Source organism: Solea senegalensis, linkage group LG5 (assembly GCF_019176455.1).
Source record: "Solea senegalensis isolate Sse05_10M linkage group LG5, IFAPA_SoseM_1, whole genome shotgun sequence".
In the NCBI taxonomy this organism is placed as follows: Eukaryota; Metazoa; Chordata; class Actinopteri; order Pleuronectiformes; family Soleidae; genus Solea; species Solea senegalensis.
In genome coordinates this window covers 24725673-24743126 of record NC_058025.1, presented here as the reverse complement: position 1 = coordinate 24743126, position 17454 = coordinate 24725673, and the positions used below count along the sequence as shown (strand labels likewise).

Here is a 17454-nt window from a genome sequence, read left to right as displayed (position 1 = left end):
TCAACAAAGCATTTCCCTCCCACATAACTGCTGCTCGCTGGTTATTTTCTCTTTTTGTAAACCCTGAAGATATTTCTGGGTGAAAATCCCAGTAGATCCACAGTTTCAGAAATTGTCCGGCCAAAGTCGCTGCGGTTTAAGTGACTTTTTGAGCTATTTTTGAATAGCCTGCATGAGTTGCTACCATTTGATATGGCTTATTAGACACTGCAGCCGAGCAGGTGTACCTAATAAAGTGGCCTCTGAACAAGGACACGCGTTTGAATAAATACACGACGGTATATAACAAGACTCAAGGCCGTGACATTAGAGGAGGGGAAAACATCTTTGTTGTGAGTAAACTAAAGTATGTTTACTTGACACTGAACATAAAGTAAAGCTGAAAAGACGCGGTGTAATCGTCTGTGAGATGCGTCGTGAATGGATGAGTGGCGTGTGTGTGACGGGGAAATGGTGCAGAAAGCAAATGGAGCGTGTGTGTGTGTGTGTGTGTCTTCTTTACAGCTGAACGACACGCTGAGCCCAGGTGTTTCCAGCCAGCACACAAGCCCCCAGGTAACCTGCCATCAAAAATCGAAACCACAATCCCGAGGACATTTCAGTCATTTTTGAAACATTTGGGTGTAATATTCTGAACAAACTCCAGCCCGTGTGTAATGTCGTCTTTTCACCATTCATCCGAACAATGGAGACAGGAATGCACAAACCCATAATCCCTCATCCCTAATCCCTCCGAACTGTGTGATATTCAACACCTGTGTGTCCACAGTGCAGTGAAGCTGGAGATTTTCTGTCTGAAATTCAGCTTGGCAAAAAAAAAACAAAATATAGATATAGAGAGAAATATTTTTTTGTGTGAGATATTTCATGATTTACGCTCATTTTTTCCCTTGAAGGCTCAGACTGGCAGCTCAGCTCAGCTCAGACAACTCAACGTCACTGAGTCATGTTGTGTTTGTGTAATTCTTTGTGTGAGTGTCAGCATATGGCCATGATCTCATGATCCGTATGTGTACATATTTAATTTTTTATTATTCTTAGACTGTGTTTCAGTTCTTCTTGATTGTATTTCTATTAGTAGAATAGAAAACAAGGTCACCTTTATACTCTAGGCTCCACCCAATACCACACCTGCTCGTGATCAAACTATCAACTACTTTTCTGCATGGGTGAGAGCAGAGAGTTCATCAGCCATGAGGCACAAATACTAAATAATACACACAAATAGAGATTTTCTTTGTTTGCTTTAAAGCTGTAATGTGTGAGTTTAACATGGAATTGGATTTGTGTCCAAATTTCCAAACAACACTTTTTTTTTACAAATGATGTTTAATGACTTTTGACACACACAAAAAATCTGAGAATCCAAGTTCCAACGAGAAATGGAACACACCAATATGCAAACCTGAAATTCAAAAATGAATTAAATGTCACGCAGTGGCCGGATGACTCCGCCCACGTTAAGTAGCTCCTTTTTGTGTGTGGTGGAGATGCAACCTAGACCGTGGCGTCCCGAGGCGAGGCGAGGCGAGGCGGGACCATAGATGGAAAAGGGCCATTAGATTGTGGTTAGATTTTTTTGATCTTGTTTTCCCCTCCTTCACAGCAGGTTACCTGGAGGGCGGAGCTTGTGTGATTGCTTTGGTTGGAAACACCTGGGCTCAGTGTGTCCTCCAGCTAAATGTCTTCCCTTTCTCTCTCACACACACACACACACAGCTCCACAGTACAGCTCTATTTGCTTTCTGCACCATTTCCATGTCACACGCGACTCGTCCATTCAGTCTCATTCATGACTGATTACACAACATCTTTTCAGTTTAGCGGTCGGTCACACATTCAGACGCCGTATTCAAAGTTTCAAGATCTCCTCCTGAGCCGTAGCAGGAGATGGTGATACACAGCTAAAGGTGCATTTTTAAAGGCAGGGTTTCTCGGTCCCATTCCCCTGCATGTTTTAGATGCTCCCCTGCTCCAAAACACCTCATTCAGATGAACGAGTCATTACAAGGCTTGAGCAGCAAACACGCAGGGCAGTGGGATTGAGAAACTCTGCCTATAAACTTAGACATTTTAATGCGATGTGTTCATTTTCAATTTCATAAATGATTTCTTTTTCTTTTTCAGGTCAAGAGCAGAAGTAGCAGGGTTTGTTGTGCCGGCGTAGCGTGGGAGTTGTTGTCTTTACCAGCGTTGCCATTACTGCAAGCCGGCGCCTTGTGAGGATTGCTGCAGAGTTAATTATTCAGGAGGTTTAGGTGCTAAGTTTCTGTTCCTGCAAAACAACAGGACCAGGTGATTAAATCCAGGAAAAACAATAGTTTCACAGTAAATATCACTGATTCTGCGCTGGATACAGACACCGCAGCGTGTTTCTCTGATGATTGCAATGATTGCGTCGTTAATCAGGACAAAATCGCCAATACCTAAATAGCGTGTCGTCAACATTTGGCTCAAAACTGGGGGACGCAAACTGCGACGAGCAGCTGATATGAAAGGACAGATTTCTTTCCGTTTGAAAATTAGGGCCAATTAGCATCTACTTTGGTCATGAGACAGAATTTCAAAGTAAAAGAGCTTGCTTCGATATAAAATTGTGTATACTTCACAATAAAAACCTATTTATGATAAATAGATGGAAAATTTAGCAAATAAGGATAACTCTTATTAAAACAGCTTAAATATATGTCATTTAATGTTGAGTGTAACACATTTAATAAAGCAATAATTACAACCGAATGTCTTATTATTATTATAAGAAATATTGCTATTTCATTTTGTGGTGGGCGGGCCACATGTAATCGATTGGAGGGCCGCATGTGGCCCGCGGGCCGCCAGTTTGACACCCATGCTGTAGATCGAGTCATTTTTTAACTTGGAAATGTTACATATTACATATTATACCTGAAAGGTCACAGCGAGGATTAGTTTGGGGCTTTTGTGTGAGTAAATAATACACAACATAGCAAAGATAGCACCTTTTGTTTGAACCCACCCTTTTTTCATGAGAGCGAAAGTATTGGAACATGTGAGTGACAGGTGTGTTGTGTTGTGTTGTGTGGCCCAGGTGTGTCCTATCACATTGTTTATTCAATAGATAGCATTGAACGTCTGCACTCAGTTCCAGAGCTGTCAATGGGTGAAAAACAAGAGAGAAGATGGGAAGTGGCCAGTGCAACCGTTTGGAATGTCCTGCAGAAGAAAGAGACCACTAAGCAACAGATGTCCAACAGGTAGACATCAGCAGTTGATGACCAAGAACATTGTGAGAGCTGGAAAGAAAGAGCCTAAAACAACTGTGAGTGACAACAGCAACAACCTCCAGAGACGTGAAGGTATCGCAGAAAGACCAGAAGATGCGAAACCACTCATTAGCAAGAAGAACAGGAAGTCCGGGCTGGGAGACAAGCCTCAAACAAGTCCACAGACACATTTTCAGTCTGCCAATTTAAAGGCGATTGCGGGGGATCCTTCATCGTGCAGCAAGACGGCGAGCCCCAACACACAAAGGAGTTCCCCGGGGGGGGGCGAGAAGTGGAAGGTTTTTGGACCGGCCAAGTCAATCTCCACATTTAAACCCTGTAGAGCTGCGTTTGACCCCTCGCTGACTGTAATCAATTCCATTGTAAGTCGCTTTGGATAAAAGCGTCTGCTAAATGACATGTAATATGTAATGTAATATGAAAGAGGCGCCGGAAGGGAGCAAAGACTAAGTTAAAGATTGTCTTTCCTGTCCTTGTTTGAAGAATTAGTGTCACCTACTGGTGAGACGCCAGATTGTAATAAAATAAGAACTCCGCCCCTTTTACCCCACTCCAGGAAACTACAGCGGCGGAAGGCCGGACGTCTTCGTAAGGAAGGACGTTGTTTTGGCCTTTGTTGACGTCGCAAGATTCATGTGTTCCTGCTGATCTAAAATGATCTAAAATACATACAAAAGTCATACCAAAGGCTCTGTAAACCAAAAATTACACATTTTTACGACATACTTACATAATATAATACAAAAAAATCAAAGAATTTGCAACTAAATATGAAGTCTTTCTGTTCCACATGGACTCAAACAGTCATCAGTCATCATCTAACCGCTTTATCCTCCACCAGAGGGTCGCGGGGGGCCAATCTCAGCTACATCGGGCGATAGGCGGGGTACACCCTGGACAGTTCGCCAGTCCATCGCAGGGCCACACACAGATAGAGACAAACAACCATTCACTCTCACACTCACTCCTACGGTCAATTTAGAGTGTCCAATTTACTTAATCCCCACATTGCATGTTTTTGGACTGTGGGAGGAAGCCGGAGAACCCGGAGAGAACCCACGCACACACGAGGAGAACATTCAAACTCCATGCAGAAAGGCCCTCGTTCCAAGAGAGCACTGTGTGGTGCAGAACTGTAGTAAATCTGCTTGTTAAGAACAACAGTGGCTGGAGAGTCCTCCCCCAAAACATGCATCACAAATATGAGCACGCGAGTAATTGCTTTTGCAGCGCGAGCGTCGCACTTTTATTGCCACGCGTCCGCACAATAGCGCAAGTCGTGTTTATTAATTTGCCGCCGTGGCAGAGAAAGAGGACAAACGGCATCAAAAGGATCTCCACAAAATGCCATTATTCTTCAAAGTGTTGTGTTGTTTTTCGAGCGTGGCCGAGCATGTATGAAGAGGGACTTCAGTTTCGCCAGACATCATTTTCTTCTCCAAGTGGGCGCGTGCGTCTTTCTTAGAGACTCAGGACTGAGGAGATAGCGTTTTCAGTCTTTTTCCTGCATTTACATAGCGTAATGACCATTCTAATTGCTTTCCGCTACACGTCACCCACACACACACACACACACAGGGCACTTGCTCTATCCACTGAGTGCTTCACGAACACAAACACCCTTGTGCACACGTGAGCTGGAGTTCAGCACAAGGACACGGCAAAGCAGTGGAGCTGCGGTTTAAACAATTAACCCTCTGATCAAAGACCGTGACACCACCGCTGCCCAACCGGTGAACCAGATTTCAAACACTTTTTCCCCTTCCTCGTGTTTTCTGAAGTAGCGTAATCAGCATTAAATGACATCATTTTATCCCCAGTGTGCGAGTGGAAAATACGATCCACCATCTGAAGTTCTTTATCAGTGCATACGATATCCATCCCACTCCCGCAAGCATGGCTTCGGGGACACGTCTCCCCACGGACTCCCTGCGTGTGCCAGACTTCACTGGGGTTTAGCACAAGAAGCACAACTTATTGGATTAGCGCGTCCGACGTCTATGCTCACATTGCCGTAGGACGTGTGTGTGAGAGTGAGTGAGTCGGGGATCTGTGGGTGTGTGTGAGTGGTAACGACACAATAAATTCCTATTTATGTTCCTTTTTTTATGCAAATGACTCCGTGTGGCGCCCGGCGTTTTCATGTTTAGAGGTTGGGAGTTGAAAGCGGGGGCCCGAGGAGCGCCAGGAACGCTGAGCCGCACGTTTTCGCGTGGATTTAACTGCACCTGTTTCCCTTTTCAATCCTCGAGCGTTTTGTCTGCACGGACAGGATAAGGTGCCGGCACGCTGGCACAGAGTCTTGGCAAGGGTGGACCCTGTGCTGATGATATAAGACTATAAAAGTGTGCACATGCACAGATTTACAGTGAAAGTGATTTACTGGCACGAGAGAACACGACGCAGGAACCTGGTTTCAGCCCCAGGTCGTGTGGTAGTTGTATTTCCTCGCCCACAGTTCACCTTAATCACTCTCTTTCTTCGCGTTTCTGTGTCGCTCTTTCAGCGCAAATACAATTGCATTGTTGTTATTATTCCGTCTCGGGCTGCGCTACTTTCAAAATCATTAATCCCAGAGAATAGAGACATAGTTCGCTACCAGTGGGATTTCGTCCCGCTGTGTCCAGCATCGTTCCGGCACACTTTGATGCTTGATGCCCTTTTCTTAGCGGGTTGCATACTGAGATGAAGAATCACGGATGCTGTGAGAGGAATCCCTGCTTTTGCCTCTTTATTATTTATTCCACAGCATTTGCCGGAGCAACTGGAAATGCACTCTGAGAGAGAGAGAGAGAGAGAGAGAGAAGAAGAAATGCTGCCATTTTCACAGAATAAGAAACAAATGGGATGGTGGACAGTGCATCTGTTGTCACTATCGCCCGCGTGTGCGCAACATTTACGACGGGAAGGACATCTGTGAATAACGTGATTATTGTACAGGAGACGGAAAAAAAAAAGGAGTATAGAGCATTTAATTGCAGCGATATCGGAGGGGGTCGGAATACAGTGTGAGGCCCACAGTGTGCTGCCTGTATTCCACTCACGTAGCTCTTTGAAGGGCTGAGTGACTGCCTCCTTCTGCCCAAAGCACCGTCCTAGTCCCGGTGGCGCTCCACCTTAAAAAGATGAATCTACGTGCCTAACTGTCTCCCTGACATTGACGCGCCGTGACTCACGCTGCCGAGCTATTTCGGGGTACTCGCCGGGAAAAGCCCAGCCTTTCCTCAGCTTCTCTCCTCCCTCGCTCTGGTCATTTGTTTGTCTACCACGCTGCGTTGTTTATTTGTAATTTGGACATCTGTCAAGGTTGTCTGTTTGCCAGCCCCCCCACGGTGTAATTAGGCTACTTTAGCCAAATCTGGGAAGGTAGACCGGGTTACAGTAATAAGTCTTGGCGGCAATTTTGGCTTCTTCTCGTGTAATTAAGAACGCAGTGGGCTACAAAATATGGCGTCTGTGAAAGGGAGGCAACAAGTGCAACACAGCGAGGTCAGCTATCCGTCAGCTATCCGGCGCTGTCTGTTTGGTGCCGCCTTTTCCTGTCACGCCGTCTGCTCGCCGGCAGCACCACCACCCGACACACCCGCTATGACGTGTGCAGCAGCGAGTGCAAACACAAGCCGTCACTCAGATTTATCGCCTCCGATCGACTGCGACAGAGGCCAGCGTCTGATCGAAGGTGTGGCCGGAAACCACAGAGTGTGAGGGCGTGAGCCGGGGGGGGCGCTGATTCCAAATGTTGATGCGGATCATGTTTCACTCCGGGCGTCACTGAGGAATTCATTTCCTTAATGAACATTATTGGCGGGATTGCATTAACCCAGCACTTAAGTCTCTCTAATGGCGATCGAGTCAATACCGAATCATTTCCCCCGCTCATGTAACTTTCGTCTTTGTCCTCGTCTCTGAGACGGCAGCCACATGGGGACACTTGATTTAAACCACAGTGGTCAATCACGTGGAGCGGTTAAAGCCCCGAAATCTGAACTCTATCTGAAAACTGAATTTATTTATTCAGGATACACATAATAACAAATTACAGAATTTACACACACAAGACTCTCCTAACCCCAGCTAATCCGGAATAAATCAGAAACATGAATAAGGAGTTTGCCAGCGGATTAAAATGACCAGATTCTTTCAATATTCTAGGAATGCGGAAAAAGAGGTGATCAGTATGTCTTCAATTGTGTTGTGTTCTGTAAGGAATTAAAAATGGTTTTAAGTATGACGGAAAGTTAAAGTAAATGCATTTAAATATGAATAGTGACCAGTGAAAAAAATCTTCTGGCTTAATTGTGTTATGATGCTTTTCTGTACCTGTAGTGTGAACACGTGTGTATGGAAGAGGATTAGGGCCAAAAGGAGTAAAAAATATTTGAGAATTCAGATTTTAAAGTCAGAATTCTGACTTCATTCTCAGAATTCTCACTATAATCTCAGAATTCTGACTTTTTTTTTAGAATACTGATTTTATTCTGTATTCTGACTTTAATCTCAGAATTCTGACTTTATTCTCAGAATTCTGACTTTAATCTCAGAATTCTCACTTTATTCTCTGAGTTAATCCCAGAATTCTGACTTTAATCCCCGAGATCTGACTTTATTCTCAGAATTTCTGACTTTATTCTCAGAATTTCTGACTTTATTCTCAGAATTCTCACTTTAAACTCAGAATTCTCACTTTATTCTCTGAGTTAATCCCAGATTTCTGACTTTATTCTTAGAATTCTCACTTTAAACTCAGAATTCTCACTTTATTCTCTGAGTTAAACCCAGAATTCTGACTTTAATCCCAGAATTTCTGACTTTAATTTTAGAATTCTGACTTTATATTCAGAATTCTCACTTTAATCTCAGAATTATGACTTTAATCTTAGAATTATGACTTTATTCTCAGAATTCTCACTATAATCTCAGAATTCTCACTATAATCTCAGAATTCTCACTTTATTCTCTGAGTTAATCCCAGAATTCTGACTTTAATCCCAGAATTCTGACTTTATTCTCAGAATTTCTGACATTCTCACTTTATTCTCTGAGTTAATCCCAGAATTCTGACTTTATTCTCAGAATTTCTGACTATTCTCAGAATTCTCACTTTCTCAGAATTCTCACTTTATTCTCTGAGTTAATCCCAGATTTCTGACTTTATTCTCAGAATTTCTGACTATTCTCAGAATTCTCACTTTAAACTCAGAATTCTCACTTTAAACTCAGAATTCTCACTTTATTCTCTGAGTTAATCCCAGATTTCTGACTTTATTCTCAGAATTCTCACTTTAAACTCAGAATTCTCACTTTATTCTCTGAGTTAATCCCAGAATTCTGACTTTATTCTCAGAATTTCTGACTTTAAACTCAGAATTCTCACTTTATTCTCTGAGTTAATCCCAGAATTCTGACTTTAATCCCAGAATTCTGACTTTATTCCAGAATTCTGACTTTAAACTCAGAATTCTCACTTTATTCTCTGAGTTAATCCCAGAATTCTGACTTTAATCCCAGAATTCTGATTTTATTCTCTGAGTTAAAGTCAGAACTCAAATATCTTTTTTCTCTGTGGCCCTAATCCTCTTCCGTACATGTAATAAGTGATAAAAAAATACATTATACGTCCAATAAAAAACGCTGTATTTACAGCCCTAACTCTGCAGCAGCTGCAGGAGTTGCATCGGCACTTTGCAGCACCGTTGGTGTTGGTGTATAAATTAAGGCATTATCGACGCACTGTGTGTACTGTGTGTGTACTGTGTGTGTACTGTGTGTGTACTGTGTGTGTACTGTGTGCCTGCGAGCATCAGCAGCAGCAGCTCTGTTTGTTCTTCATGGGTGTGTCAGGAGGGAGTGGTTGGTGAAAATAGCAACAAGTCGTTCAGGAACACATTTACACGTCGAGTAAGTTACACTACTGTTTGTTCGCCGGGCCTTACCGTATACAACTTCAAAACAACACAACAAAAACAATCATTATTTCAAGTGTTGACGCACAACTGCACTCTCTAAATCACATCACACGTGGGTTATGATGGAAGATGTTTGAGTAAAATGAATTTAAAAATTCTTCCTTATTATTATTTTTTTATTATTTTAAACAATAAATCACTGTGTTTCCAATTCACACACAAATGTTTCCTTAATTAGAGCTTATTATTCAGCACTGTGGGAAGTTGTGTATGTTCCAATCTTAAGGAGTGGCCAAGACTGTGCACTATGGACAGAGAGGGTGTGGCCATAGTAACGGCTGCTGGGTTTCACCTGAGAGCATAATAAGCAGGTACTCCAGTCGGGCAGCACTGACGGGCCTGGGAGGCCAAACTTCTGTCAAACTTTGGATTGTTTCTTCAGTTTTAAGGTACGTCACAACTTCCTCCAGAACAAAACACTTCTCTGTCTGCTTGACATTAATATTCAAAATGTTCACTTTCTCTACACTTTTGTTTGGTTTTTTTTCTCCCAGTGTTAGACTTAAAGTAAACAACTACATTACAGCGATAAATGAAAATATGACATTGGATCACATGTTTGGAATTAAGGGGGGTATAAAATGTACTTTGTGAGGCGGTGATCATTCCCGGACGTGACACTTTTATGTGCTCTCAGGGTCATAATGGAGCTGGTGTTCACAACTGTGAGGCTAAAGGTGGCTCTGCTGTTTGTGCTCACGATCCAGCTGAGGACAGGTGAGTGTGAGATCATTTCCCGGGAGTGCATTTTGGCTCGGTAACAAGCGAAGCCAAAGTAAACATTGCATGTGCCATGTCTTTGATGGGGCTTGTTGTCTGTGTGCTTTCATCAGCAACACTTAAATATTCTCAACATGGAGGATAAAGGACTTTAGGACGGGTGTCCCTCGAGCTGTCTGATCAGAGAACCGTGCGACAGAGGGCCCTGACACGCGCTTAATAAATAATGTGTGTGGCGGGCAGGTGCACTGCACAGCATTCAGACCTCTGCTGCTGCTGCTGCTGCTGAGGGTCAAGCTGAGCTGAGTGAATTTGTGAAGTGAGATCTTTAGGAGGCTTTGCAAATTAGTCTTGGGCCTCGATCCAATCTGCCGAGTTTAATATACGGAGAACATAAAAACAAAAGCAAAACTCAAATCAAACGAATGCAGCGGAGTGGAACTAAAACAGCAAACACGCGCAGAAGAACCCGCATCACGTTCCACACACAGAAAAACACCACATTTTGCTCCACCTCATTAGATCAGATCTGATTCCAAACGCTTAAGTGAGCGTGTGTGAAACCTGTTGTCTGAGCCAACGAGGAGGTGCAAAGGATTTGAATTTTTTTGGGGGGGCGGTGGCGGTGGTTGTTGTTGTTTTCTTTTAAACCCGCCGACAACTGAGCCGAGCTGCCTCTCTAAATATCAAACGCTCATTATTCAGATCAGCGTGTTTCACTCGAGGGAGCTTTTCACGAGTTAACCATTTGACTTTCATCGCACCTGCCGCTCACAGCCTTTCATCGACCCCTTTAACGCGCGTGCGCTTTGTCGCCGCGGACTCCCGCGGCGAGCGCGTCTCGTCTTTTAAAATGCTCGTGCTCTATTGAGACGTTCAGCGGCGGTAAATCATGCCGATCTGAAGGAAAAGACCTTTCCTGAGACAATGAATGACATTATTACCCGAGTAAACATGTTTGGTTTTTGCCATTTTCCAACAATCAGCGCAAGAGTTCTTTCCTCCAAATGTCAGGACGACGAGGAGCGATTAAAGGCCTGACTGTCACCTCTCCGACATCTTCATCTCCGCGTTTCCTCCAATTAATAAGCCTGAATTTAAATCCTCAGTTTGACTTGAAAGGCTGATTAGACTCAAATCAGCTCTTGTTGTTCCACGCCGAGACTGTTTATGAGCACAGGCCCAGAGCGTGAATGGCATTAAGTGAGGGAAACATTAATGTGTTTGGGAGAGAAATTAGTCGTCGTTGTTGGTTTTTTTTTTGTGTGTGTGTTGTGAAGATTAGGAAAACCACGGGGAGCGGAAGAGCTGCATATTATGATACGCAGAAAGCTGACCCAAAATGTCTCCGCTTGGTTTAGACGCGAGCGAGGCGATGCAGATCACATCCTCGGGGCCGCAGACCATCCAGAAACCTGTGGGGGTGACGGTCAACCTGGGGTGCACGTACACGCCCAGCCCGCAGGACACGGGACAGCTGGACATCGAGTGGGTCGACCTCAGCCCGGACATGACGCAGAAGGACAAACTGGTGGGTGGACAGTGCGGTGCCGCAGCAAGCCTCAGACGAGGGAGGATTACTGAACGAAGTCTTTTGCGTCCTCAGATCTTATCCTACGCAGGCGGACAGACGCACCAGTACGGCGACGCCAGCGTCTCCAGGAGGATCAAGTTCATCGGGGACCCGAAGCAGGGAGATGCCTCCATCTCTCTCTCAGATCTGAAGATCACAGACACGGCCACATACCAGTGTAAAGTCAAGAAATCACCGGGTGTTGACATGCGGAAAGTCACTCTGGTGGTGATGGGTGAGGAGGAATTCCTTCTTTCCGGTCTGACCTGTTGATTTGCTCTTTCTTTCTTCCCTCAGACAGTCGCTCTCATTCACGAGGAATGTGGACGCTCTCCCGCCCGGCGTTCACACCTTCCTCTGTGAAGCAAGAGACATTGTTCTGCCGTCTCGCACCTTTAAGAGCCAAAGCGCTCGCGCTCTCTTTACCATGTGTTTGTTTCCATTTTAGTTCCCCCGTCGGCGCCAAAGTGTTGGGTTGAAGGTGGCGAGGAAAAAGGCGGCACCGTCTCCCTCCACTGTGAATCCTCGCAAGGATCCAGTCCTCTCTCCTACGTATGGACGAGGGCAACCGGAGGTGTCATACCGCCCACCGCAACCCAAGGTGCCTTGGGCCAAGATCCACGTGCCAAAAAGCAGATCCAGACTTGCATGATGGCGTACTGAATTCTCCCGCTCTCTCTTTTAGACCCACAGTCTGGCGTTCTGTTGATAAAGAACCACACAGACAGCAACGCTGGGCGTTACGTGTGCGAAGCGAAAAACGCCGTCGGCACGGCTCAGTGTAAATATGAGCTGCACGCGTACAACCGTGAGTCTTTTTTTTTTTTTTACATTCCGCACCCGTTTGATGTTTGAACTGCACGTGCAATAAGGTCCTCGTCCCACCGCGTCCTCTCTTCCAGCGACTAATAAGGTGGGTGTGATCGTCGGGGCGGTGATCGGCGCTCTGCTGCTTCTGCTCCTCCTGCTGTTTCTCATCTGGCTCCTGATCTGCTGCTGCCACAAGCGCCGCTACGAGAAAGAGATCTCCAACGAAATACGGTACCGTGACTTCATTCACAATAACAATTTCAATTTACGTTCATTTCGTGGGCACATTTTGAGTTTCCGGGGAGTGAAATGGTCTCCAGCGTATTTTATCGTTTGGATTGTAATGTCTGTTTTAGACTCTAGTTCAGAAAACCTATTGCAATAACAATATTTTTCAAAACAAGTATTGATATGGAGCAATATGCAACTCAAAATAGAGTCTTTGCCTTTAAAAAAAACGTCAATATAACTTCATATTAAGTGGTGGGCCACAGGAAATCACCTGGAGGGCCGCATGTGGTCCGCGGGCCACAGGTTTAACACCTTCTACTCCGGTTAGTTGTCGTCCCGTTCAGACTAACACACCCGGATAACGTGATAGGGAGTCGAGCAACGTCTGCACATATTTGTTCTGTCACACCAGAGTCGGACTTGAGTCGGGATGAGACGATACCACTTTTACCAATATCGCAAACTCGAGTATCTACCGATACCGATATCGGTCTGATAAAGTCATCTTAGACCGTTTCTGAACTACATCGCTGTTAACAACACATTTGTGCCGAGTCATAATAATTCTAATTCATTAGATGTGTTGGATTTTCCATTTTTTTCCGATCCAATCATTTTGACCAGTATCGGATATTGACCGATACCGATTTGCATCCCTCATGGAAACGTACTGAATGTGTACCAGACTCCTCACTTGCCTTCTTATTACATTTATTTTATTTAAAGGAATACTTCACTGATTAGCATTTAGCTTTGTATATAGAATAGGGGTAGTATTTTTGAAAAATTGTGCCCAACAGTGACACTTGGTCCTGTTAGCGTAACTGTTAGCAAAGATGGCGGACACTGTTTACATTCTGGGAATGAGGTCCCGCCCCCCTAAAAAGTGTGGAATTAGCGTTGCAGTTTCAAGCCTCGGACCAAGTGTGAAACTGCAACGCTAATTCCAGGACGGGACGTCATTCCCAGAAGGTAAACAGTGTCCGCCATCTTTGCTAACAGTTACGCTAACGGGACAGTGTCACTGGTGGGCACGTAACAAGGAAAAGAAGGAAGATATTTCTCAACTCAAGCACAATTTTTCAAAAATACTACTCCTCCTTTAACAAAGCTAAATGCTAATCAGTGAAGTATTCCTTTAAACTCGTAACAAAAAAAGAATGAAGATATTTCTTGACTCATGGGAAACTGAGGTTGGGAAGCACACTTTTTCAAAAATACTAGCCTTATTCTAGTAATACAAAGCTAAATGCTAATCGGTGACGTACTCCTTTAACCGGGTAAGTCCCTTTTTACAATGCCAGAAGAGAAATGTCAACAACAAACAATATTAAACAGTTCATAACACTTCAGAATATCGTATCAGCTCATTTGACCTTTTCTGCATCGTTGGTTGGACTCTTTCGCGTCCACAGAGAGGACACCGCGGCCCCGGAGAGCCGCCCCGGCAGCAGGGCCTCCAGCATCCGCTCGGTGCTGGGCTACCGCACGCACCACGGCGTGATCTACAGCTCGGTGAGGAAGCCGCTGCAGAGTGTCATCTACACGGGAGGGAAGAACGGCACGCCAACCGCCACCGGAACCACAGCGGCACCCCTCCAGTACGACCATAAATACGGATACGCGGTGTAGCCGCAGTCAGGACTATGCCGAGTATAAAAAATGAAGAATTCTAGACTTATTGAGATGAGAGTCTTGTAAATAATAATCTTATGTACAGTATGCTTGTGACAAATGGTGCAATACAATATATTTAAATGGAGAACGACCAGGGATAATCTGACCTCAGCCGTTGTGCAAGCGTAGCACAACAGCGCTGTTGTAATTCTTATAATCACAGTCACTTTTTACACAGATGTAACCGTTTTTTTTAAATGTACAAAGTCTTAAAGTCTGTGGTTTTCTTAGTTATTTTAAAGATTCATGACCAAACAGAATAGAACAACATCTCTCAGGATGATGCAGCGCTGTTATCTTTCCCCACCCACCCCAAAAAAAAAACAGGTCAAGCTCAGTTATAAGTGAGTTGTATTTTTGTCCTTTTTTTTATGACATCATATAAAAGCAGTTAAAATATCTCGGCGAGTGGACCGTCATGTGCTAAGATGGTTGATGTTTTCACATCAGGCAGAGAGGAAACAGGATGTTGCCAAAGATGAATTTAAACGCGAAGTGAGCCGCTACTGGCAGACGAAAAGTCAATTTCTCCATGTGATCCTCTTGCGTGAATTTGCCTTTGGGATATTTTTTTGACAGAACAAAACACTGTTTAATTACTGCTGGAGTTCTGTGTGTGTGTGTGTGTGTGTGTGTGTGTGTGTGTGTGTGTTTCTCCCGGTTTGTCGAGTGAATGAGTAATTAGAGGAGCAGTTGTCGTCGCGTCCCCGGCCTGAAGCTTCCACCATCAGCAGGCAGAGTCAGCAGCTCTGTGCCTGCAGTCCCACCTCTCTTCAAAAGAGCCTGTAGTGGCCTGAGACCATCTGAAAACTCCATGTTGAATTCATAAGAGCTGCTAGAAGTGTTTTAAGCTGGTGGGCACCCACTAATTAATTCTGCCCGGGGCTTCCATTCAGGACAGATAACTGTCAAGGTTGGGTATTTTATGTTTCTAGAAGCAGTGTTAACGTTTACAAATGGATTCAAAATAAGGAGCATCTTTATCAGACTTTAAAAGTTTGACTTTTGCTTCATTTGCATGCTGAACTAACCCCCCCCTCCCCCACACACACACACACACGTGTACTTATCCTTCCGTTTGCTCTGTTTGAAAATGTAAATGTTTGTTCTGACCTTTTTTTCTTGAGTTGTTTTTTTTTACATGTTTACATATTTTTTTATAAATTAAGCTGTTCAACATCAAAAGTATAACTGTATAATAAAACAAAAAAAGAAAAATTATGAACCTGAAATCTATTTCTGTGAAACAAACTGTCCTGGCTACAGAAAAAGAATCAAGCCAAACAATTACCAGGGAAATGTCTAAAATGTCAATATTTAACAGAGGAGTCAGGGAAACACCTAAAACATGCAGGACAGTGGCTCCCCAGGACCAGGAGTGAGAAACCCTGTACTATATTGTAGTGGAAAAAACAACCTAAGCCGTGCCGAGGCGAGGCAAGGATTATTAAAAAGTAATTGTAATGCATTATCTATAGTTTCCAGATAACGCACGGATTGAAGGACCAAGACTTCTGATCACAGAGAACAACTCCTAGACGTACGTACACCTCTTTAAAAAGTCAAAGACTCTATTCACTCAGGGGGAAAAAAAGCGTTTCAAAGGTCGAATCCTGCCTTGAAATCTTTGGTTTTGTAGTCCTGTGCAGAAGTGGAAGGATATATATACATATACATATATATACATATACATACACATACATATATACATACATACATATATACACATATATTTATATATATGTATGTATGTGTATACATACACATATGTATATGTGTATATATATTAAATTGTTATAGTTTTATACATATATACATATATCCATATATACATACATATATGTATATATCCATATATACATGTATGTATATGTACATATATGTACATAAACATATATGTATGTATGTATACATATATATATACACATACATACACATGTATGTATGTGTATATATATTAAATTGTTAGTTTTATACATATATATCCATATATACATACATGTATGTATATATCCATATATACATACATGTATGTATATGTACATATATGTACATAAACATATATGTATGTATGTGTATATATACATATATAGTTTTATACATATATACATATATATCCATACATATGTATATATCCATATATTCATGTATGTATATGTACATATATGTACATAAACATATATGTATGTATGTGTATATATACACACACACACACACACACATACATATATATGTATATATATATATAGATATAAAACTATAACATAATTTAAGTTGACATAGTGTCAAAGGTCAGTCTGCAAAGTTCCTCTCCAGAATAAAATGCAGTGATAAGGCGTTGCATTAGCAAAAGCTTGTGAAGGTGATTTAAAGGTGGTTTGCTTTTCTTATCAGGTAAATATAGGTGTTTGTGTGTGGTTTTGGTGCTTGTAAATATGTGACCATGCTGCAGGAATAATTATTTGCATGTGTTATGCTGCACAGGTCCGTGTACAGTAAAGTGACTGGGTGTCCACAGTGGGCGGCGGCATCCTGTCCCAAACCAACGCAAATCCACGTCGGCCACTACCCGTGGTCTGAACCGATGCAAATCACACCTCCTCCTTATATATGAACCCCAGTCCAGAACCATGTTAATCCAAGGACTTCTCCAACCTCGCTGTGTGCATCCTACAGACGGCCGCGGGGTAGACTTAATACCTGGATAAACAAAACAAAGGATTCTTCAGCTCAAGCCAAAGATATTAAGCTGGATATAATACAGTGACGACAGGCGGGCAAGAAGAATGTAAGCGGGAACCTTGAGGAGGATTCAGAGTAATGAGATTCCTCATTTGACCCAAGGGAGCTTTGTTTGAGGTAAAACTCTTCCCCACTGTAACTCCTCTGACCGCCCAAACAGCAGGTTTCCCACTCACCGTGGCAGATGTTATTTGTGCCCGTTCGCTTTTGCTTAATGTTCTTCAAAAGCTCAACGTGTGACTCTTTTTCTCCTCAGAGACAAAGTGTGATTGATTCCACTCTGTGGCAGAAATGAAGAATCTCCTGGTTTGGAGTGTGTGTGCATAATTCCTGGCCTTCCTTTTTTTTTTTTTTTTTTTCAAAGGCGACGAAAACAAAACACTTCACGTCGCCACACACTCGCGGCTTAAAGATCAAATTATCCGCGTACAAATTTGACACCGCCGATGTGTTTGGAGTAAAAGTCGTCATT

General features: G+C 43.3%; 1 protein-coding gene across 1 annotated transcript; it reads left to right on the top strand.

The window, feature by feature from the left end:
- Positions 1-9457: 9457 nt before the first annotated feature.
- vsig8b (V-set and immunoglobulin domain containing 8b) lies at positions 9458-14833 on the top strand. Its single transcript, XM_044025320.1, has 8 exons — positions 9458-9618; positions 9867-9946; positions 11311-11480; positions 11556-11757; positions 11971-12123; positions 12208-12330; positions 12425-12563; positions 13979-14833. Exons 2-8 carry the CDS (start codon positions 9874-9876, stop codon positions 14193-14195), a joined length of 1077 nt encoding a protein of 358 aa, XP_043881255.1. The 5' UTR covers positions 9458-9618; positions 9867-9873; the 3' UTR covers positions 14196-14833.
- The last annotated feature ends 2621 nt before the right edge of the window (positions 14834-17454 follow it).